A 25,088-nucleotide genomic window follows, 5' to 3' on the forward strand; every position below is an offset into this window, starting at 1 on the left:
GCACTTTCTGTACAAGTATGCTGGCACATACAGAGATTTAAAGCATGGGTTGCATGAATTTAACAATACAGACTGAACAAGAACACATCTAGCAGATGAATTGCATAATTAACAGGAAAATCCATCAAATTCTTCTATAAATTCAAATGAGCAAGTAGCAGAAGTTTTTGGGTTTTTTTCTGTGAAGCCAACAACAGTGCACATTCTGTACAATCCACAATTTGTATTTAACATCAAAGAAAGATACATTAATAGCAAACCAAAATAAGAGTTGTGTACAAACCAAAAACTGTGTAGAGAATAGACAGATTTGGAAAATTAGCTGACCCTAACTGTTAGAAGTGCATTAACGTCAATGTTATCTGCACCCTCTTCCTTCACACCATTTTCCTAAAGAGAAGGAAAAACAGAACTTCCAAACTCACTCTATAATATTCCTATAACTTAGGCTAGTATCACACCTAGGCATTTCAATGTTTTTGCCTTTTATAACACAAGGGAAGCAAATACTAGTTTAGAGGTGCAAGAGTGAGGACTAAGATTACTTGTGACCTACTGCAGCTGCAAATGCTCTCTAGGCATTGGTGTGTGCCTCCACTTCAAATACATGTACCTGCCTCAGGTGGAAACTGTGGGATTCCCTGAAGGGATGTCACGGTCAGGACCTGAAGAAACATTTCAGGTAGCATTAGAAGGCAAGCCTGGATACACCCAAAAAAATTTAGTGACTTTCTTATTTCACAAACAGGTCACAGGTAAAGATGCTGAAACTAGGAGGGTTTTGCATGTCAGAGTAGTGCCCCTAACCAGTGACTATCATTCCAGTGTGAATCTGCAGTTTGCCAGACCACTTGTGTTGTGGTTTAACCTCAGCTGGCAACTGAGCACCACACAGCTGCTTGCTCACTCCCCCCACCCCGGCGGGATGGGGGAGAGAATCGGAAGAGTAAAAGTGAGAAAACTCGTGGGTTGAGGTAAGAACAGTTTAATAATTGAAAAAAGTAAAATAATAATAATAATAAAAAATAATAATAATAATAGACTATACAAAGCAAGTGATGCACGATGCAATTGCTCACTATCTGCTGACCGATGCGCAGCCAGTCCCCGAGCAGCAGCCCCCCAGACAGCTTTTCCCTAGTTTGTGCACAATTTCAGTGTCATAGTAATTCAACAGACTTTCTGTTAATATCAGGTTACGTAGGCTCTTGCATGCTCCTCACTGGGCCCAATTTCTTGGGGATAGTGAAGTTATATACAAAAGGGATACTTGAGCCAAAATTTTGTCAGCAGTGAAGCTGAGAAGCTCTCTTCTCAAAAGGACAGGGATTTCCTTACCTCCTTTGAGTTCAAGACCGACATGAATACCTATTTCTTAACTTTAACTGTCCCTCATCAGCAGTATCTTAAGCACAAATTCAAAGAAGGAAAAAAAAAAGGACACAGTGAGATGTCCCAGAGTGAGGCTTATGAAATTAGCCAGTGATGAAGGAAATGCATTCTCTGACATTTCAAATGAGGCTTCAGAAATATTTACGGGAACCAAGAAACAAGTCTGTCTCTCCCACAAGGCAGTGGCTAGAGCTTTCATCTGGAACACAGGGGACCGCGACACAAGCCGCACACCTCGTAAATAATCAAGGATTTATACGAATTAGAAACACTCCTAAATGAAAGAACAGAGGATAATTGTCCCAATGTCAATACCCTGAGAAATGGTGCATTTGCCAAAGAAGTGAGAGACCAGCAGAGCAAGTTTTCCAATTTTCTGCTATTTCTCCTGCTGTTGGTGACCACATTTAGCACTGGGTTGTCTTAAATACTTGATTCTGCTTGCAAAGAATGGTCTGGTAAGGCCCCACCTCCCCAGTGTCCCTACTATAAGGAGAGATTCAGAGGTGTCCCTAATCCCTTCCCCTCCTTCCCAACTTAGGTGTTGCAGAAGACCTAGATTACCCTTCCAGCTTCTCCCAGAAAAAAAAAGAGTTGATGTGCTGTTCTTATCCTGCTCCCTTTCCACTCGCAGGCAGAATGTCACTACTGAAGTGGGGAGAACAGGATGTGTTTTGTGCAGTACCCTTCACTGGCTAGCAGTCCATCAGAGAGTAGGTTTCTTCCAAAGTGAAATCCAGATAAACTTGTGTGTTTCAAGAAAAAAAAAACCACAACCAAAAAACTTAAAACATTGCAGACACATCATATCCTCTGTTCCACATACACCAGTCTCTCAGCAGCACTTTTATTAAATAATTCTATCAAAACAGAACAGTAAAAAGGGTTATACACAAATTATTTCTTGTCCACTATGTATTTACAGGGTAGTGTTTTCCATGCTTGGTTTCAGTTAATTCAATGGCTGTTTGGGTTGAAACAATCTCTGCAGGGTCCCTATAAAGTTCTCCTTCTTCTCATCTACAGGTCTGACCATATGCCCTCTGATCCTTTCAACTATACCCCACTTGAGCAAAGCCTCCCTGTTCTTTGCTGTGGTTTTTTTCATTTCTTTCTTGCTCTGCCTACAGTCTTGAGTCTTCTCTCGCAGTCAGTTAGCTGCTCTTAAAGAAAAGGAGCAATTTCCCCCTTCCTCTTGATGGTTCCACCTAATCCAGTAATTCTTTTTAATGCAGTGTAACATGCAAACCAAGAGCAAAATGCAAACCCAACACTGCCCGTTACAGTTTCCATCATCAACCTGTGCATTAGTTTAAACTTTCAACCTTAACATCACCAACAAAACTGCAAAACCCTCCGCTCTCTCCTCAGAAAAACACTTAACATCTAGAGAAAGCTCCTTATAAACTCATGGATGAAGAATGCCATTAAAGCCTTCTCCTAGGCTTGTAGCTTTCTTCTTGCTCTTCCCCAACCTTCTCCTATCTGCTCAGCCCAAATTTTCCTTGCTGGCTGACAATGTTGACATTTCAATTGTAATCTTTAGGTAGGAGAGGAGCAGATTCTGTTGCAAATCTGAACCTACAGCATACAAAGGGACAAGAGCCTACCCGATAGCCGATTCAGGCCTTGATCCTGTGATAATCTCCATGTGGGGGAAACGTAAGAATCAGGACCTTCATTTTGAAGAACTATTGCTCACTACAATTCATTGTCAGGGAAAATAAAGGCTTTAGTCTTTCCAATTTCTTTGCTACAACTAGCACAAGCTTGTTTTCCTAATACTTTATTAATAGAGTTTCACGGCACAGGCATGCAAATTTCAGCGCCAATCCAGGCACAATACAAATTTCAAAAATGAAGACTCGAGAGTAATAACAATCAACATAAAACCAGAAATAACGTAATAGCCCTGGTAAAACACGTCAGCATTATCTCATTGCTTTTTCCTCAAATAAGAAGCATAACTCAGGACAACACAAGTAAAAGATGTTAAGTATCAAACTTCACTTTAGAAATTATTAGGAGAGAACATATTCACATCTAGATTCTGTATTCCTCAGCTCAGCTTCAGGGAATTTTGTGACTAATTTACTAACAATTACAGACCTTGCCTCTCCATCATTTCCCAACAATCTTACCTGTTTTTTAACTGAACTAGGAAGTCAAATAATGCCCACTGCAAGTCAGATGGATTCTCTTGTGATTGTCATGAACACAGATATACCACCTGCCACACATACACACTTCATACCTGGTGTCAAATTGCAGTGAAATCTTCTTTGTTTGATTAAAAAAAAATCCACAACCATTCTTACAAAGTGAGAGAATCTCAGTTTATAATTAGTGTCACCCACACTATGCTCTAATAATTATGATTATCAATTTAATGACAAAGTGATGCTACACATACCAAGCTAATTTAGCCACAGGTAAGAGACTGCGGCATTGTATTCTGGTACAGATGTTGAGCACACAAAAAGATAGTAGAATCTCAAAAAGGACAAATGAAAAGAAAAAGAAAAGAGATGTGAAACATATAATTGGCAGACTGGCATAGCCAAAGAAGGTGGAATATGGGCAAAAAGCAGCAAAAAAGTTTGCAGAACCCCCACCCCCCAAGATATTCTACCTAAACTTTATTTTTACAATATATATCTTAAAATATAAATAAATAATGTGCTTAAAAGTGCCTAAGAGATTCTGTATCTTGGTGCCCCAAGGTGAAAGTCTGCAACCTTTTAACAGCTTCGTAGTACAGCCACTGCACATATAGGAATAAGCAATGTAAGATTTGGCCAGCTGCACATATGACAACACATAACTGTGATTTTCACTTAAACAAATGTTTAACAGCCTTATATAGGCATTTAACAGGTACATCACAAACCTTCTCAAAGCACAACTATCTATTTCACCGTCTGTCCAGTTTGTGGAAGATACAGTTAAGAGAAAGTACTGCCAGATTTCTGCAGAATTGGTCTGCTTTAATGGAAAAGTTTACTTATGTACAACATACCAGCTGCTTTGGATAGTCCAGTAAGATAAAGCTTCCAAAAGAAAAATAATCTTCTATCATGAGGTATTTTAACCCCAGATGGAAACCTGAAGATAGAAGTAGGATAAAACTCTTGACAGAAGAAACTACAAAAGCTTCAGGGTTTCTCTGGAAAATAGAAAGGGAGCAGTTTAGAAACACAGTAGGCAAAATAAAAGGTTTTGTACTCCAACCGAGAGTTTATTTCTTAAACACTCAATAATTTTGCCTTCCTCTTGATTTCAAAACCAGACATTCTGCAGAAAGGATAAAACCTGTAGCACATCTATTTCATTTGAGCCCATTAGGGCTTATTACTTTTCCCCTGTGAATGACCTTCCATACACCACCACAAGGCTGACCGATAGAAGATCCAGAGGAATAAGGTGCTATAAAATAACTAATCGGGCAAATAGAACAGAACTTCAATTTCTAAATAAATGGAAACTGATGGCAAAAGAAGTCACTTCCAACGTCATTTAAGGGAAAAAAAAATAATTCTGGTTCCATGAGGTTTTCTGCATTTTCTGTTTTTGATTTTGATATTCCTCATGATGCCCGATTCCTGCTTCCTATAAATCAGCAGTAATAACTATTATTTCAGCATTGTGCCCCTATGTATATATGGTCACCAACGCGGCCACAAAGCTCTAGCTGTAGCAGCTTGAAGGACCAAGGCTTAAAAACCATGAAGCTACCTGTTGTGTAACAAGCACAAGATTAATATTTGTGTACAGAACCTGAACAAAATCAACTTTCAGCATTTGGCAAAACTTAAAACACCATTTGCCAAAAGGGGCATCTAGATGATTAGTTTCTGGAGAACACAACCTATATATAGGTAATAATTCATAAACCTTATGGTTTCAGAAGTAATATATGACAGCTCTGATCCTTTAAGCACTCGTTATTAAAGCTACTCAGATACATAAGTGTTTACTGACTTCGTGTGTTGAAATGTGAACTAACATGAACTTATACATAGCTTTTAAACACCCAGTCCCTTTCTGCACTGCATACAGGTTTCCTGAGCAGCAGAGAAGGAAAAGGGAATAGATTTAGACAAGATTAGAGCAGATACTTGCAAATTTATGCACAGAAAACTTATTTTAATTCTGATACAGATTTGGAAAGCTTAGTGGCAGCATTTAGGTACCGTGGTCAGTAAAGAGATACAATAGCTGACACCCATCACCCATGCCAAAGTACTCTAGAGATGGGTGGTGCTAAGGAAAAGAAAGCAACTGTTTCTCCCTTCAGCTAGCAGAAGGTAGAACAATATTTCATGTATCATATACCTCCTAGAAACACATGGCACTTAAAGAAGCCCTGTAAAAAGACCATGTTAGAAGTCTCCAAAATATCCTCTTCCTTAGCAAGTGTGGCATTTTGTAACTCTGGCTTTGTTTTCTTCATCCAACATAATGTGCCCACAGTGACGTGCAAGCTGGGACGCATCTAGTTCTCCTTTAGTTCTGATAGGAAAGTGTAAGAAACTGTGGGAAGAAACGAAGTTTGGATTGTCCCATGGAGTAAAAATATATACAGCATATTTTAAAGGAATTATGACATTTCATCTTCAAATGCTGTATTACAAGTTATTTCATCTAACAATTAATTATTACACCTCTAGGCTCAGACAAGAGTCTTGTCCAGTTGCTGGTATCAAACATGTACCAATAATGCAAATCCCTCCATCTCACCTCAACTCTTGCCAGGCCTTCCCACTTACAGATAAAAGTTTCCTTTCTCCTCAGTAAAGATGAAATCTCTCTCTTAAGCAAGCAGAGGCTTCCCAAGATCTCCCTTTCTGGCTTTTCTTTAAAGGGCTGTCACAGGAGAAGGATTAGGTACCAGTTATTAACCCGTTCCCAACCCATGTGGAAGTTTGCACATTTTATAATGTCTGTCCTTTTTCTCTAAAAATGAGAAATTTCACAATAGAAAGAACCACTAAGTATAAATCTGTAAAATCCCCTTTGCGAGTAGAGCTACCAGTCCTTCTAAAGAGGGACTGGGGAAAATGAGGAAAGAAATAAAATAAAACTCCCTTTCAGGACAGTTTTCTCCTGAAAGCCACTAAGATCTGGATCTAGCAAAAGGCTCTGTCAAGGCGGAAGAATCAAACCTCACGTAATTAATTACAGGGAAGGAGTCCCTGTCTCTTACTTTATTGGTTTAGATGAAATGAAAAATTTAACACTAGTCGTGTCCCGGTAAAGCCATTAGCTTGCACAGCTCTACCCCGCTTTTTTGATAGAAAAGGGACAAAAAGGAAACCATCTTAAAACCAAATCCTCTTCTACATGTGAAGAAACTCTAGCTAGCTACCAGACCCATACATCTCTACAGACTTTTTGTTCCCCCATAAAACAAACATCTAGTTGTTTTCCACTGGCTAGCTCCCCTTTCCATATTTGAAAAGGTCTTACAGGCTGTTAGGGGCCTTGTGCTCTGCGATGAATGGATTTGATTCCTTTTATATCAAACATAAAAGTTTCCTTTTATTTGAATCTCATGAAACACTTGTACAACAGTACAAGAACCTTAACCAAAACCTTTCTTCTATCCTCTTTAAAAGGCAGCAGGTTATTTTCTTGTAGTGTTATTTGGATGACAGGGAAGGAAAGAGACAGAAGACTACCTCCAAACATTATCTCAGAAGACATTAAATCAGGCACTTGAAATTTTAGTGAAAAAAACAATTCAAGCTCAAAACGAAATTATGACATATTCAAAGTGAACACAGTACTCCCAGAAACTATACAGCAGAAAAGAAAAATTCTATCTTCTGCTGCAAGAGCCAGCAAAATTACAAGCTGCTTAGCCGACGATCAGCTCTCATACTAAACTGCTTACGTGAGGGCTTGTGAGTCCGAGGCCTTAAGCAACCAAAAGCTACCTGCCTTTGATCACTAGGTCCTTCAGGAGCCCATGCGGACACTGACACGTTCTACAAGCACAGAGGATGACACTGAAGCTTTTCACTCCTGCAAACTAAATATCAATCAGGCAGTAGCACTCAGAGCTTTGAGTCGTGACCAGTTTGAAATAGTACCTTAGGGCTAAAGGCTGGCACGGTCTCACCGCTGCGTTGTTCAGTTTCCAAACTGTGACTTCAGATTAGAACTGCAGGCAGACAGATGGACACTCGACAGTTGTGCTGCATACAACACTGTATTATTAATAGATGACACTATGTTATTAATAATATTCAAGTGCCAGGCCTGTAATTCTCCCTCATTTCATAGTAATCTTCAGCAATCAAATAACTGAGCTTGCCCATCTGGAACCAGTGCCTGACATGACATCTCCACCGACCGCCCCAGCGGTCAGTCCCCTGCGCCGACAGCACAAGCAGGGAAGGCTCCGTTAGCGCGGAAACGTCCAGGACTGGGTGGTAATGCGTCAGGAACGGAAAGGAGGCGGCAGGAGCACAGCTCACAGGAAGATGGCATGGCCAGAGGCGGGGAGCGAATTACTGGAATAAAAGACAAGAAAAATGGGACGGAAGAAAACCTACTTTTTTTAAAAAATGAATCTGGTGTGCGAGAAGGCTCTAGATCAGGAACGAAATCGCTCATTTACATCAGGAATAAGATCTGTACTATCATTTTTGTAACGCCTTAACACTGCGCTCTGTTCCTCTTGCAGCAATTGCTGTCTAAGGCCAAAGGCAGACCTCTCCCAGAGCTAATCTCTCCAAGACACCCATCAGTGCCACCTCCGCGCCGGACCGCGCCATGCCGGCAGCTGCCGGGCACTGCACAGGACCGGGGGTCTCCAGCCGTCCCCCTGGCCGAGGTGGTAACACCTTCCTCAGGGAAAGGTCCCTGCGGGCTGCCCCCGCTCCACTCCCGGCCTGCGCCCACGCAGCTGTTCCCGCCGTCCTGCCGCGCCCCCTTCCACCGCAGGCAGCACCCCCGGCCGGCTCGGCTAGCTCTGCCCCCCCGCGCCGCCGGGCTCTGCCCCTGTCCCCCCCCGCCCCGCCGGGCTCTGCCCCGGGGCGGTGTCCGCAGCTCCCTCCCCGCCCCGCGCCGCTTTACGACAGCCGGTGGCGGTTTTGCGGCCGGTCCGGGTGCCGTACGGCGAGCCGGGGCCCTCCGCGAGTTCGGCCCGGCGGCCGCCAGTGCGCGGGGCCGGGGCGGGGGCCGGGGCGGCCATGGTGAGTGTGGCCGGGGGCCCGGGCCCGGCGGGTCTCGCCGTAGGAGCCGGGGGGCGATTATGTCTGGGCCGGCAGCTCCCAAGCCCTTCACCGATCCGAGGAGCTCGGCTCGTCCTTGGCCCGGCCCGGCCGTGGCGCCGAGGGGCCCGGTGCCCTGGGCCGCGCGGGGGGGGCGCTGCCCTGCACAGGTCGCGGCGGACCCGTTGTCTCCTGCCGCGGCGCCGGTGCCTCCGGGGTTAAAGCGGGGCCGCCGAGCGGGACGGTGCAGCCGGGCTGGGTTTCCCTCGTCCCCCCCAGCTGGGGGGTTCCCGCCCCTCCCGGGCACGCCTGACCCCCAGCCCCGCTGCCGGCAGCAGCTGCGCTGCTTTCGCTGTGCCCCTGCGGTCGCTTAGAGCAGCGTAGCCGAAGTAAATCGTGTTATGACCGCTTTTCCCTTAGTCATGTTGTTTGCAACGTATATACTAGTCCGACCCGCTGTAGAGATTGCCGGTGGGCTTTTTTTGTTTTTCTTTGGTAAACAAATACTTTATGTCTTCCCTGTGTAGGCCAGTACAATGGTGGCGGTTGGCCTGACCATAGCGGCAGCTGGATTTGCAGGTTTGTAGGTGATGGGAGGACACTGAACAGTTGTACTTGCCATTGCCCGCCTCAGTACTGATGGATTTTAAGGTAGTTTAATAGCTGATACAGGACACTTTTGGGAGAGCCTGTATTGAGAAACATGGCTGTAATTAAACAAAAGATAAAAGTTCTTACTTTGTTATGTCCCCAAAATGTTTATTCCACTTTCTAATCCACAAGTTACCAGTTGCACTGAACTGCTAAATCTTCATGAAACTTTATACTTGGTCTTGTTCAACACTGATTTCTTTTAAGGTCGCTATGCACTAAAAGCTGTGAAGCAAATGGAGCCACAAGTAAAACAAGCACTTCAGAATCTACCAAAACCTGTAAGTTTTTATTAGTAGCATTTTTTAATTTAAAAGTTTACTTGGTAAAATAAATACAGGCTGTTGTCTCTGTATAAGCATTGCTGTATTTTCTTCTAATACTAAGCATAATTTTGTCAGTAATGACAATCTCGGTGATTCTGGTGGTGGTTGACTAATAGAGAACTTGTTTTGGCAAGTTTAAGTACTCATTTAAATAGTCATACTCTACTTCAACTGAATTTATTACAAGCGCAAAAGAAGCTTTGCAGTATTCTTACAGACTAAAAGCTCAGCAGCTGCTAAAGCAATAGTTGTTTTAACTGATAAAAATTAGTGTTTTTTTAAACTAACACGTTTTCTCTTTCAGGCCTTCAGCGGTTATTACAGAGGTGGATTTGAACCCAAAATGACTAAACGAGAAGCAGCTTTAATACTAGGAGTGAGGTAAAAGGAAATTTATTAGAAATGAAAGGTAAAAAGGAGGCTACGGTGTTGCCTAGTTGCTGGCCTGGTTTGTAAAGGACATAATTCTCGGTGCTTAAGACTGTCTTATGCCCAGCTTCCCCTGGGAATGTCACTGCCAAGTCAGGAAGCATGAAGCAACCTTTCAGGATTTTCTGTACTTATTTGGAATTCTTTGCTGCATGTTAGCTTGCTTAAAGCTAACTCTAGCTGGACTTTCATACGTCTGCAAATCCCTAGCACATTCGAAAGCCACGTACAGGTCCAGGTAAATATACCATTTTCAAGAAGCTTTGGGGTTTACTCGGTATGGGGAACACGGTTGTGCCATTTGCTTGTGGTTCCTGTCACTGCTGGTGAGTTTCAGATAGATGTAGTGTGAAGGTGCTGCAAACCCAATTCTTGGATGTAGAGTAAATTCATCACTTCTAGAAAATGTTAGATACGAGTATGGTAACTGTCCCTGCCAAAACTTAAAGACACTTAAGACCAAATACACAGATTTATCTAGTAAGATACAGAATAGGAACCATTTCTGTTTGAAGGCAACTTCCAACTGTGAATTTTGTATACAGACAGGTGGTTGGTTGTTTTTTGTTTTGTTTTGTTTTTTAAATAAATCGAGAGCAAATTTTATTTTTTTCCTCCAGACTTTAGGAAGTTGTCCCGGTAAAAATGTTACAACATAGTTCTGTTTTCAATCATGTGAATGTCCCCCACCACGTTAGGCTGCTATAGCTTGTCTTCTTCAGCATACAGTATTTTGGAAAAACCTTAGAAACCCTCTCCAGGACTTACATGCTACATATCAGTAATAGGAAAAGAAAAACATACATGTAAGCCAAAGAGCTTATGGATAAGACAGAGTGCTTGCTTGTTCTAAGAGGTCTTTTAAAGATCTGGGGCATTTTATGAGGTTCCCTTAAGTCAGATTTTCTCTCTCTTTTAAAGCCCTACAGCCAACAGAAGTAAAATTCGAGAAGCCCATAGACGGATCATGCTTCTGAATCATCCAGATAAAGGTAAGTAAATTAAGTCACATTGATTAATAAATACATGTTTTTAACACAGATTAATAGAACTGTGTAGGGAAGAAGTGACTGACATATGACTACCTCAGCTACTAAAAAAACCCCCAGAAAACTCTGAGTGAAAAGAAATTTTAGGGTGCCTTAAGCCTTATGGTTTTGGAGCATATTTTTGTGCTTGAATGCTCTAACGCAAGCAGATTCAGCAGGTCAGCTTGTTACTTGCTCTATCTTCTGTGCATATCAGATTAAAATATGATTTGTTAAAATGAGACTTAAAATCACCTTAATTTTAGATGAAAGACCAGAGTATATTTGCATGCTTTATGTACCATGTGAGTTGGAGTTCATTTGAATGCATCGGGAGTTCACCGTAAGCGGCAGGTGTTGCGCCTTCTGCGTCTGCTGAAGACACTAAACTGTGAAATATTTCTGCTCGTGGTACTCTGAAGGCTCAGAATCTAGTTATGCTCAAAGTTAGTAACTTGAGGCATCTATACCTGTTCTAAATACTGTTTACTTCAGTGAGTCAGAATCATGTTAGCGTTTGGCATTTAACTTTTTAATCCTCACTTAAAAGGTAAAATTACTTCCTTTAAAGTGACTGTTGAACTTCATTACTTTACTTCTATGCACCAAAATCCAAAATAATCCTTGGGATACGCCTTTCATAGATAATATCTAGCGGAAGTTAACTTCAAAATGAACTTTATTGAATATATGCAGAACCTAAAAGACTGCTAGGAACATTTCACGTGTTTTACACGACCCAAATAAGTTAAATTAAGCTTCAAGTAAATACAGTAATTCTAGTACTAGTAAATGGTATACATGCTACAAATACAGGCTACAGGTCTTTGCGCCTCATGGTCAGTTACAATTTTGGTGCATTTGCATTGTGGATTCTGTTTCAGTATCTTTGTGAGTCATTTGTATGTCATGGTTAAAAACTGCACTAGTCCACTGGTACAGCAGCACTTCATATGCGGGCCTGGAACTAGAGGGGAAGGTTTACCTGCAGACTTCTTAGTTTAACGTTTCTGTATTCACAACAAACTTTATGCTAAGTCATTAGTGACCAACGTATTTACGACTGATAAAACCGGAGAAGAAAACCCGCTCCAGTAAACTAAAAGCAACCTAACAGGAATGAGCTGGCTGCACGTTTAGCTCTTGCAGTGACTGTATGTGTAAACTTATGCAGCTTCAGTCATAATGCAGTTTGTTCTTTAACTTGAGTAACTTTCAGACCATACTCTCACTTTCCCCCCGCCTCGTACTGTGGCATTATTAACAACACAGAAAGAAGGTATTTTTTTCATCTGATGTGACATGAGGTTATCTTTCTTCTAGGTGGCTCTCCGTATGTAGCAGCCAAAATCAATGAAGCTAAAGATTTGCTGGAAGACCAAGCTAAAAAATGAATGAGAGAGAAAATCAGAGGGTTTGTCCCTGCAAATGATTATTTTTGATAAATGGCGTAAGAAAAGTTCTAATGTCAGTCTTTGACTTAATATAAATGAAGCTGGAAATATGAATCCAGGGAGGTCACTCCCTCCCCACTCATTTCTTAGTCACTTTTTGGGGAAACGTGCAAGGGAGAGAGGCTTAAAGTTTTTTTCGTAGCTGTGCTTTAATAAGCAAAATCTGCCACTCTGAAATATTTTCAGAGTAAGAGTACTAACTTGGTTTGGCCAATGCATGTTACCAGATACAGGTAGACCTGCATGCTGTTACCTAATTTTTGTTAAACTAGCTATGTTTAAAGTTCATGCTGCTGTTCTTTCATGTGCCAAAGTTAGCATGATAAACCGGTTTGGGGAAGGGGTGGAAAAAATCAAGAGGCTTTATTTGACGGGAAGAATTGGGACAGCTGTGTGGTTGTCTGACTGAAGAAATAAAGTATAGGAAACATCCGTGGTTGTCTTTGCCTTGTGAAAAACAAGGTTGGTTGAGCTTCTTAAGTGTTACTGATGGGTCTGGAACATCCCAGATTTTTTTAGTAACTTTCAGTTTTTAATGGATTTTATAGCCTTTAATAAATTTGAAATTTGTAATGTAAGTACTGTAGTTTTATACATTATCTTACACTACAAAGTTAGAGGTTTGCATCAATAGTAATTAGGAAACAGGAACTCTGTACATAAGCCATTGAAGATACCCGAGCTGGATTCATCATGCTGCAGGAAGCCTGGCATGCCCCAGCAGATGTCTTTGTAAGTATCCGAATTAGGGCCAAAGAGTTGTGTCATACTCCAAGAATCTTGCCAGTCTTTCTGCAACTATGGTAAAACTGCTGCACAGCACGTGTAATAGTTAACACTCATCTGTTCATAACTACAACGGATATCAGAGCTTTCATTTTTCCAGAACTAACACGCCTCTACTTCAGAGTAGTGCAAGTAGTCTTACACCCTCGGCGCGAACGCTGGCCGCTATGTAGCTGCATTTCTGTGGACGAGTTATAGGCCACTTAGTATTACCAGAGGAACAGTAAGGAAGAGTTCCATGCCTTCAGAAGAGAGGATCAAATCAGTAACACGAGTATGAAATAGAAAACGTTTAGAACCTGTACAGAGGGAGGGATAACTCTGCTTTACTACCGATTTTAAAGTGGGGTGAAAAAACCAGCTGGAACATTGCCATGCAGCAGTTCCAGAGTATGTGTATTTCAAGCTGTACTTTAAGTTTTTCTCTGCCAAATAATACTGAGTTTTTAAACACAGCTTTTTTTTTCTTGTTTTTTAAATTTTCTCCACTCTTGTGGCTGCCTTATCAGTTGAGATGCTTGTGCACACTTCAGAGTTACAACAATTTAACTGTTTGGTCTCCAGGAGGGAACATTGTCAATGGGTGTCAACACTTAACCCGTATTAAAAACTGCACATCGCCTTAAATGAAATACGTACCCAAACCTGGTTGGTACAACTCTCCTGTAGCTGTATCGGGTATAGCAGCTGGAGTCACGGGTGGTTCAGAGTACTTGGTTTTGTCCTTACTCACTTCTGACGAAATCAGGTAAGACAGAATTTTTTTCTTTCAAGTCAGCACAACTTCAGCCCTACCCCTTTGCTCCGACATCTTACAACATCTCCTTGCTACCCAGATGATGTTCCACACCTGTGGTTTCTGCTTCATTGCTCTTGCTCATGTGCCTGAAAAGGTGGGTTAGTGTGTCATGCTTCCTACTTCTCAATTAAAAAACTACATCTGCATTAATTCCTATATATGTTAGTCAGGTTAGGTGATTCTCCAAGATAAGAAGTCTGTTTTTAGACTTGTTAACTGATGTTTTACATCATCGCCTTAAAGAATGGAAGATTGGCATGTTAGAAAACTCTTAGGAAAGAGTTAAAGGTTCAAGCTGCCTTGCAAGTAAGTTTCAATTGTTAGTGTTAACAGCTTGAAAAGCTTAAAATCAATAGTAATTTAAATTTCTGATAGAAACAGTCAACAGATGGAAGATCAAAGTTTATTTTCTTTTACTACCAGCATACAAAAAAAAACATATTGCACATCAAACAACCAAAACAAAAATAAAAATACTCTACTAAGGACTAACATATGTAGTTTATACAGAATAAACTTTCTGGAAATTGATCTTTTCAGTAGTTCAGGTTATGTCTTAATGGACATGACTAATTCAGCTTAGTGTTAACTAAAGCTATGTTTGATTTTTAAATACTGTACAGTTTAATAAATAAACCAAACAAAGCCTCAATGTAGAACAGTCACTGCCAATGTCACCCAGTATCCCTGCAGATTATGAGAATTTAACAAATGTATTCCAGTGGTCTGCAGATTTTTCCTCTACATACAGCATTTAAAAAACATGTATTAAAACAGACCAGTTTCCAGACTAAACTAATGGAGAAATTACATTTCAGTGCAAAATATTTTAGACTGCATTTCTTTCTAGTATTCCTCAGGTGAAGAAGTGGTTGCATATTATTAAAAATGTAACAAAAGCAGCTAATGCTTTCATAAAGAGTATTATGTTAGGGATCCCCCTCACATCTTTGCCATATTTTGAAAACAAAATAACATTTCCTATAGCCAGCAATTTTGTTTATTTAAATGTTACATATACTATCTCAAGGCACATCTGATGATATATTTATAACACAGTAGGTGTCAAAGTATGTTTAACATATGATTTCTTCAGGATCCCTCCCCTTTCCGTATTCCAAAATGGAGGAACTGAAAGTGCGGTGTCAAGACTGGCGATCCATATTCTATCTTTGGCAAGCTTATACAAGCACTATTTTAAATGTAATGTAAAAGAACTGTAAACTAGGAACTTCAGTTTATGAAACACCATTCAGCACTGCTTCTTCCTGATTATTTCCATCCTCCTGAACAGTAACTTTCTTTTCATCAGGACTGTGCTGTAGTTTAGAAGGCTCATCCCCAGAAGCTGTAGCAGGACCATTCACTGCCTTTTCGGAAGGGCTGTTCTCATCAATCGCATCTTTTGCCTTGCAAAAACAAAAACAGGGCAATGTTACAAATTCCGTAAAAACATACAGAGCGTAATCTACATTTCCCTCCGGCTCACACAGCAGCTTTGCAATAGGAAACACCTCTTGTCTGTCTGTGCCAGTATCCTATCGCTTACAGCATCCTACTGCTTGCCTTGGCATTTATGGGACACTTCTGAGGAAGTCGTGCCACGGTAACCCTGAGACAGCATACCCACAATGGTTTATTTCACAGTTTCAATTTTTCTAAGCCAAGGAAGAAGTTAACTGAAAAGTTGAGTTTTACACCCCTTTCAAAGTCTATAGTAAGATTAGATTTTGTTCATCGGATAGCAACGGATTGTTCTTATTTTGCTAAACTCAGACATAACTTGTGGCAATAAGTTCAATGTTACTTTAGAAGTAAAGGAATTCTGCTTTATTCAGTTCTGAATATTATTTTTCACGATACGTAATGCCACTCACTGATCCTTTAAGGAGAGCAGATCTCAAATCTACAACCTTTGTAATGTTAATTCTTTCTAAAATAGTTTGTACAAGTCACTAAACATGCTACCTAGCATCCTCTATTTATAAAGTGTTTTAAGGATTAGTTCAAGACTCACCCATGGATAATTTTCACGTTTTATTATGTAATGCTACATTACTAAGTGTAGTATTTTAAAATGCGTAAAGACTTCATTTGAGCATTACACGTGGCCACTGAAGTCTGCAATGATAGTCTGCGAATCAATGTCAGTTCTGTTTACTCTGGACCATTTTTGCTTTTAATGATTTATTCTTAAAGTCAAATGCATTTGCAGTCAAATGAGGGCAATCTAAATGAAGCATTCCTTTACTGTTTTGCTGCAAGGGAAGAGAAAAATAACCCCGTATGTTAAAAAAAAAAAGTCTTCTTACCGTTTCTTTCTTGGTTTTGGCTAGCGTCTCCTTTGGAGGGTTTCTCTGTCTACTTTGAGATTCAGCTCGTGATATATAATCAGCTACTGTTACTGTTCAAGGAAAAAAATTACAGTGATGCTCACATCAGAAGTCTGATTTAGCATTAAGCTTCATATGTCTTTTCTGTACAAGTTACACTATAACTGGGAGACATCTCACAAAAGGCCTTCACACTTACAGGTATCGACTACATAGCAAGGATCAATTTGTTTCTGTTGTTAAAGACAATTTTCACTAAAATCAGTGGTAACAGGATGATCTGAAGGTGGAATCGTAACATTAATAAAATATAATTTTGGTCCAATTGGAAATTTTATTGGAAAATAAGGGCTTTCTGTACTGGGTTTGAAGAGATCAGACTGCAGCATCTTTATACTATAGGCTGTGTTTGTCATTGGGGTTTTACTATCTTGAGTAGTGAAGAATTTCACACTAATGAAACAAAGGTAAGTTAAAATATGAAAAGAATTGGGGGAGGTTCAGAGTGTGGTATCACTTACGACAAAGCAGCATTCAAATCTTTGTTACTTCATGAAGCAACTGGCTAGAGAACTCGCCCTCCTCCTGGTATTCAAAATGCAATCCACACAGTTAACTCTGGCTTGTGGGCGGGTGGATTAATTGCGGTGTGTGTACAGACACTTGAAGCGGCTCTGTATGAGCGAGCCTGTACTCAAAAGCAGGACAGCCATGTTTGCACTGTTACGGCCGCACTTACTGGACACCGGCCAGGGGTTTTCTGACCTCTTTTCTTCTTGCCACCTCAGCACATGTTCTTGTAGCCTGGTTTTGTCTTATCCCGCCCTCTTGTACCCACACCAATTGAGAGTCAATTCTATCTTTAGAATACATAGTACTACAAATTTAAAAATACACTTGTATCTTTGATGAACTAAAGCACATTAGAGTCGGCAAGCATTATCTGTGGAACAGTACAGTCAATTGTATTTAGTATATCATGCATTCAGGTGAACTATTTTTCTGGATTTAGGAACGATTGTGCATGAACCCTACATCAGACTAGGAAGTACAGCACATGAATTTTCTGTTACAGTAACTGGACTTCTTACAACTGGGTCCTAGCATAATTGCCACCATCAAGTGAGCTTCTGCTCAAGGAGAATTATTTCTTTAAAATGAGGCTCTGTACCCAACTCCTCTAATGTAAAGATGAAGCATGTTTTATGCACACAGTGTAAGACACTAATTCTTAATATTCATTTATGTAGTAGCAACCCAAAACATATAGCAACGTAAATCAAGTAATACAACTAAATGACTGAAGTACATTGTTAGCGGGGTGGGGGTTTTTCCTTCTGTCTTAATTTCACTCACTGTACACTTACTAAGTATTTATAAAGAGATTAAATTATTAGAGCATTTTTCACGAAGACAGTGTAACTAACTACCAATGCTCTTACTGTTGTATTTAAAAATATTTATTATGCAAACTGAAAACGGTATCTTGAACTAAGACATCAACAGGAAAATACTGAGAAATCTTGTTTGGGCAATTTTTGTTTTGTTCTTAGAATATTTAGATTTAAAAGAAAAATATCATAGCTTTTGTAGAGATGACCAACACCTCTATGTTTTACTTATAACTAAAAGCTGAAATCCATTTTTCCTTTTTCTGCCCCTTTATAAACTGGTATCACTGTTACAAAACTAGAATGTTGAGAAGTAATGGGTTACTTTGGGTTTGGTTTTTTTTTAGGGGGGTGGGGTGTTTGTTTTTTTTTTCTTCCCCCAAGTTTTAGTTACTGTAATGCAACAACTTTTTTCTTCTTAATCAAATGCTGTAAGAGCGCCACAGATAAAAGGAAGACAAATATGGGTGAAATTTTGAACCTGTCCATCTAGAAGACCTTCTGTTACTACCTTACGCCACGTATGTACAAGCATTTTCTAAATAGGGCATTACATTGAAAATGAGCTAGTTCACCTTTTAACATTTCAAGTGTTAGTACACACAAAAGAAATGCAACAAGCCACAACAACAAAAAATTGGAAACATGCAATTTCATTTAAATTCCTCCTCCTTCCCACCCTCAATTTGTAGATGACTTACAAATATGCACAAAAGCCGAGGACTGATAGCAGCAGTTTGATACGGGCACGGGACTGGCAGATGCCACGTGAGTTCCCTCACAGTGCTCTGCCAGGGCACCCACATCCTGCCATTCCAACTCTCGGCTTCTCAGCCGGTGCTGAAAAGGTTGTGTCACATTCAATGCGAGTGCACAGATGCAAGTGAGTGCAGGTCGTGAACCTTCACGTTTGTCATGATCCTGGACCACTGAAGTCAACAGCAGTTTGGCTATTGACTGCAATGAGAACTGGATCAGAAGCGTATTCGTATGTCCAAGCAAAAAGTTAGACATTATAAATTAGTTTCATTAGACAGATTAAGAACTTTTGTAAGTTCTCCTAGTAGAGGAAACATCTTTCATCTTTATCTAGTAGTCTTATTAGTTATTGAGTAACCTTTTTATATTATGCAGCTATATGTAAAACAGCAGACACAACATTCTCTCATGCTTTTGACCTGAGATTACCCACAGCTCCACTCGAATTACCTGGCTGTCTATCTTCTGCCTGACCCCTGAAGCGACGCCTGCGGCTACGATTGCGTCGCTGGGGTTTTTTGTCACTATCATCTGCAATTGCAAAGTTTACCATGAACTATTTCTGACGATTAAATAAGTAAATAAATAAATTCTTCAGCAGTTTCAGCATGGGGCATTTAAAATTGCTTCTGTTAAAAGAGACAGGCTACATAAGACAGGCTGAAAGAAAACCATAATTTTATACTGAAAGCATACACAATAATGCAAAAGCTAGATTTTACTTTTTTGCTCTTGGCTCATTAAAACATTTAGGCATATGCTTAATGACCTCAGATTTCATTTATTAAATAAGTAACCATATGTAAAATTTTAGCCACATAACCCATGAAAGAGGAGGTTTTCTCCTACATTATTAAGCCACAGATTATATTCTTGTCCCAGTGAGTATCAAGAGAATTTACTGAGGGAAAAGTACTTAAGCAGAAGGTGGGTAGAGACACACTGACAGTTACTTAAGTAGCTTTCCTACACTGAGACTGAGGTTACCAAGGAGAAAACAGAATGCTGATCCAGCAGTACTGTTTCTCTGAAAACGGCAGTACTAACGGGAAACAACAAGTTAGTCTCTGGTGTCTCCGTCAGACAGTTTTTACAAAAGAGGCATATGAAAATACTAGTGGAGCTCAATAAACAGGAGATTTCATGGCAGAGCCATGGAGCAAGTCTTTCTTTAATCAGACAGCAACCTTTAACAGAACAACGATTCGTCACTAACAAAAATGAACAAGTGTTTCACTACACTTACATGGACAACACATTTTTTCTCAGCTTGTTCGGGGACTATCATCCAACTGTTTACATACCTAAACCATTCTCATTAACAGAAGCTGTATCAGACTCTGTCATTCCATCCATGAGAACAGCATCTTCATCAGTCCTTCGCCGGCGTGACCTCCTACGGCGGTTACTACTGTGGTGAGATTCACTAGCATCGGTATCCACAGTCTGGTCTGACTCTGTGTTATCAAGCAAGCTGTAAGGGTTGCTGTCCGGATCTTTAAGCACTGGACAAACAAAACATTTCCATCTAAGATACTGGAGTTGCATATAATTCAATTTCCAGGCTGTTTTTGAAAGTTTCAAAATACAAAGCAACCTTACGAAAAGGTATAATACACAGGACTACAGCACTTACGATTTCATACCGGTTCCTCTCTGACTCTAACCCAACAGTAAGTATTCTGAGGCACCACAGCAGGCACGTGTATTATTTCCTCACAAAGACTTCCAAGGTGACATTTAGAGAACTTTTACTCAGAACTGCTAAATGTGTAAAATACACCTTTCACTTCATAGCAGCATGGTACTTTTGACACTATTGAAGTGTTATGAATTAGTCAAATTCTGATAAAACGTAAGATAACTTCCATTCTATGATTTCTTCTCTCGTTCTGTATCTAAATAAAAGCTTAACTCAGAAGGCAGCCAGAGGTAACATGCCAAAGACTTAGAAATTTTGAGAATATCATTATTATGCATGTGTAGTAGAGGAAGGAAGTGAAGATCATTGTGAGCAGAAGATAAGCAAATAAAAATCTAACAACACAGCATATGACAAGGAACTATCACACAGCTCTACTGAAATCCCAATGTATTAAGATGTAAATGTAAAAATGGAGTATTTTAAAATAGTAAAAGGTTATACAGAAAATTGCCAGGAACAGAAACTAAATTCAAAATACATTTGAAACACAGTACCAGAGCTAATGGATGACTTGCCGCCACGAGGTCCGCCACGCCCACGACCTCCAGATACACTACGTCCTCGTCCTCCAGGACGACGTCTATTGTCACGTTGATGTCTGCTTTCTCGGTCATCTTCTCCTGCCAAGGACCAGTCACTAAGTTCATCTTTTCTCTCAGATTCTGTTTCAGAGGGATTAGAGAGCTCAGAGTTTGTACCTTGCACAAGAAGGAAAAGAAAATTGGAAATTAATATGAAATTTGGGATTATATTCTGGTTTCAGATTCACACAGAAGTCTTCTACCCAGCATGGCTGGTTATATATACATACATGTGTTATATAAATAAATATGTACAAATATAGAAATTAAGTAACTTTATTAATATATACTTATAAAAGTATATAAATGTATATATAATTTTATATTTTAGATATACTCATAAATAAAAATAAATATATGCACATATAAAATATAGATAGAGCGTAAGTTACCTAAGTTTCTAACATTCTCAACCTGTTAGTTTGTACTAACATGAGAAATAAGGGCTCAAAGATTACCAAAACTGTAATTTACATACACGGATAAATCAAGGATTAAACAGCATTTCCTCTCTTTGTGTATACACTGCAGGCATTTGGTGCAGTTTCTAGGCAACTTCTCCGAAATTCCCAAGGACAACTTTATGGCTGTTGCTAAGCAACCTCTTCTGGCTGTTGTGATGCTGCTTGAACAATTTAACTGTTTATATTAAATAGCGTCCATAATATCCCACTGTCTCTGAGCTAACCAAACCCACACAGCTTTTCACTACCTAAAAATTCAACACCTACTATTGATTTTAAACATCCAGGAACTCTCCCTACTAACCATTCTGGAATAAAGAAATTTAGACCCATATGGTTCTAACACACAATTCTTGCCATTGGGGGGGGGGGGGGGACGGACACACACACACACGACAGACACACAGTTTTCCAAACGAAAGTCTGTGGGTATATAAACAAACTGAACAACTTTTGTTACAGTTTAGTCAAACAATTCATTGGGAAATAGTACAAAATGAAGTTACAATCATTAGCATTATCATCAGAATCAACCTAACAAACGCTGCGTGATCCTGGAAGCTACAGTAAGTGACAGACTATAAAATCCAAAAGAAGAACCTGTCTGATTTTGTAACAGAAGTGAGCTACGTGTAGATGATCAAGAGTTATTTACTGTATGGAATAAAGACATATTCCCCCCCCCTCCCCCCTCGTTTACAGGAGCATCTATTCTTCTTTGTGAAATATGTCTATATTCAAATGCAGACTGCCTCCATTTGGGGAGCTGCTGCTGAATGAAAAGGGAATGCACACACCTCTAGGGAACTAAATAGCAGTTCCTTGTTCATGTAAAAATCCATCAGAATATTTCACTACATCTTAAACAAATCCAGTTAGTTCCTGACCAAATTAAAGAAAAAAAAAAAAGAAAAAAGGACTTTGTGCTGTCTCCATTTTTAAGTATTTTGCTTTACTTTTCAAAAATACATTCATAAGATGGCCATGATCACAGACAAGCATTTTTTTCCTCCTCAAAACAAATAATGCTAACTACAGATTTTTTTTTTTTTTACTTGTGTCTCCTGAAGAGTATCTGTACCTCTTGCTCTTTCCCAGCTTTGTATGATACAACTGCTACTGTTGAAGATCATCTGTTTGCTCATTTTTTCAATTTAAAACTTAATTTCAACAAGAATGTAAATCTAACTAGGTGTTTTGAGCTATGTAAAAAAGAAAATGGCAATTCTACATTTTCAACCCTACCTTCATTCAGCTATGCTGAACACAAAGAGATCTAGAGACAGTTATGGTTTCAAAAGTATACTGAGGACTTGCTCAACAAACGCTCAAGAAAACTCACCGTAACCAGATGTGTAATTGGGGCCTCTGCGGCCTCTCCCTCTTCCACTGTAGGATCTGGAACCTTGCACTGAGGAGAGGGTGCTCTCATCAGTTGTATAACCCTTTTCTTTTTCAGGAACTCTAGCGGAAGAAGGTCTGAAACCCATACCAATCTGACGCAATTGTTCATCAATCTGGAGCCTTTCCAGTCTTAGTTGTTCTACCTCCTACATAAAAGGAAACAACAACAAAAAAATTTCTGATAAAGAAATGTTCTTTCCCCTCACAAAATACCATTGTCCGACCAGTCATCTTAAGAACTAGCATTCCTGTAGGAGAGTTAACACCACCTTGAAGGTGATTGCAAATAGCAGAATTCAACCGAGTTCTGCAATCTCTGAGTTTCAGAAGAAACCTAAAACCTTCCTCTTAAAAAAAAAAGTCTTTCAGCATGGTGATAAGACTATTATTACCTTTCTTAACTACACTTCACCACACGTTTTCTAGTCAAATTTAAAAAAAGCAAACTGACAAAGTAACATGATTCAAATTCATTCATTATTTTTGTTAAGTCAACACCACAACTCCATACAAAGCCAACTAATCTAGATGGATAATTGTTCTAATACTATGTAGTATTAGTGTGTTACTATTAGAAATTCCATCCTACCCCAAGAGAGCATTAACCTCAGAACAACAGAATGCTAACACAGGCAAAAAAATTTGCGTATTACTTCTCAAATGCCACTTAAACCAGTGTTCTTTACAGCCCAATCCTTTCAACACCAACAGTACTAAGTGACCATGATAATATATTTAAAGGCCTCCATAACACCTATGGGCAAGGGGTGGGTTCAAGGCACCAAACCTTAAATCCCGATATAGAGAGAAGAGTTTATCAACTGCAAATCCCACTGAAGTTGTTATTAAAAAATTCTGTTACTTCAACCAAGGTTTCCTCTACAGATTCTTTCTCCTGAAATACACTTACCTTTAGATACGCGATGTGGTATTCTAAAAGAACTTGGACGTTTCCAATGCTTTCTTTAGTACCAACAAATACAAACGGTACCATTCCCTATAGAAACAAAACGTCAGATCTTACTTTCAGGAAGAACGTTATCATCAAAACAATGCTTTCCGTTTAAATTATTAAAAAGTCTGTTTAAATTACAAAAGTGAGCTAAACAAGCAAAGACAGTAACTGGATCTTGGGGTGCAAAGATGCACTAGACAGAGCTCAGACTGGGGTGAGGATAGGGGCTTACATGTTAAGGACTTAAGACTATCAAGCTTTCCCAACAACCTATTCTGGCAGTTGAGGTAACTTGACATACAGTGTTTATATTGCCCTCTGCTAACAAAATTGCTGTGTGTGTTTATCACAGTAGGTGTGTAGAAGCATCCATAGTTTACCAAGAAGTGTCCAGTGGTTAATTAAACCAACTTCACAAGATGAAGTACCTTTAGAAGATTTTAGCTTATGTTCTCATATATTTAAAATATGCGAACACTATTAACACTATCAATCCCAAATTAGTTATGCGGCTAAAATACATATAGGAGGAAGTTAAAAAAAAAAAAAGTCTTGCTTCAGCAGCAAAACACCTTTCTTGAATTGTTTCATATAAAATTTACTGCAAGATGCCAGTCTGAAAAAACCTTAAAAATTGCCCTCTCTATATCCACAGAAAAGTTATAAAACTGGCTTTGTTGAATATCCACAAGCATCTATCCTAGAAAACTACCAAATCACAGACACCTTGTTTTTGTAACATGGATATCACCACCATTACAGGTTGGCCATGAAAAAAAAAAATGGATGCATAGGCCACGAAGGCTGTGTTTATAAACTGCGTAATGATGCAGAGATGAAACACCAATCCCATTCTGATGCCATAAGGTAGCACTTTAACTCATTTGAGTCATGCCCCAGAAATTCTCACTTTCTGCATGTATTTTCCTACACAACCTTTATTAAAAGATTCAACATGACTGATTTCGAAAATAAAAACCTAATCATAGGAAGAAAGAGTAAAGTACTTACATCTTCACGGGGCAGTTTATTTTCATTATCTCCTTCAATTCTCACCCTGACGACTCCAGACTTGTCTACAATCTCCTGAATCACTTTTCCATTTTTTCCAATAACTTTTCCTTCAGAGGGCAAGAATGGTTAATTTTGCACCCGTGTGCAAAATATTTTAACGGGTTTCTTCATATTGTAAGTTATGTATAACATAATTGTAACAAACACCTAACCCTCCTTTACCGTTCACTTTGTTTCTAAGTTTTCTCTTACTTCACACAGGTACAAAAAACCCCAAAGAATACCCCACACTGTGCCAGACGAAAGAGGTGAAAACTTCCAAAATTGGGAGGGGGGAAAAAAAAAAAAAGCATAGAATGACAAGTATCGATGAAGATCACTACTACACACAAGTTTC

The 25,088-nt window shown here is 39.6% G+C and overlaps 2 protein-coding genes across 4 annotated transcripts in view; one reads left to right on the forward strand and one right to left on the reverse strand.

Annotated features, from left to right (window-relative positions):
* Positions 1 to 8,510: 8,510 nt before the first annotated feature.
* DNAJC19 (DnaJ heat shock protein family (Hsp40) member C19) lies at positions 8,511 to 12,932 on the forward strand. The gene is made up of 6 exons (XM_076341311.1): positions 8,511 to 8,594; positions 9,140 to 9,191; positions 9,471 to 9,544; positions 9,894 to 9,970; positions 10,940 to 11,010; positions 12,370 to 12,932. The coding sequence occupies exons 1-6, from the start codon at positions 8,592 to 8,594 to the stop codon at positions 12,438 to 12,440; spliced, it is 348 nt and encodes a 115-aa protein (XP_076197426.1). The 5' UTR covers positions 8,511 to 8,591; the 3' UTR covers positions 12,441 to 12,932.
* A 1,542-nt stretch (positions 12,933 to 14,474) lies between these two features.
* The window catches only part of FXR1 (FMR1 autosomal homolog 1), a 38,599-nt gene continuing 27,985 nt past the window's right edge, over positions 14,475 to 25,088 (reverse strand). Inside the window, exons 10-17 of one of the 3 annotated variants that reach the window (XM_076341309.1) lie at positions 24,689 to 24,798; positions 23,633 to 23,719; positions 22,661 to 22,868; positions 20,768 to 20,935; positions 19,873 to 20,073; positions 19,019 to 19,099; positions 16,398 to 16,489; positions 14,475 to 15,494 (exon numbers count right to left, since the gene is read on the reverse strand). In XM_076341309.1, the coding sequence (XP_076197424.1) occupies positions 15,324 to 15,494; positions 16,398 to 16,489; positions 19,019 to 19,099; positions 19,873 to 20,073; positions 20,768 to 20,935; positions 22,661 to 22,868; positions 23,633 to 23,719; positions 24,689 to 24,798 (1,118 nt within the window). In that variant the 3' untranslated portion in view covers positions 14,475 to 15,323. Of the gene's footprint in view, positions 15,495 to 16,397; positions 16,490 to 19,018; positions 19,100 to 19,872; positions 20,074 to 20,767; positions 20,972 to 22,660; positions 22,869 to 23,632; positions 23,720 to 24,688; positions 24,799 to 25,088 lie in introns of all 3 variants that reach the window. The other 2 variants (XM_076341308.1, XM_076341310.1) reach the window with 2 other exon arrangements.

The sequence above is a fragment of the Aptenodytes patagonicus genome, chromosome 6 (assembly GCF_965638725.1).
Source record: "Aptenodytes patagonicus chromosome 6, bAptPat1.pri.cur, whole genome shotgun sequence".
Classification (NCBI taxonomy): domain Eukaryota; kingdom Metazoa; phylum Chordata; class Aves; order Sphenisciformes; family Spheniscidae; genus Aptenodytes; species Aptenodytes patagonicus.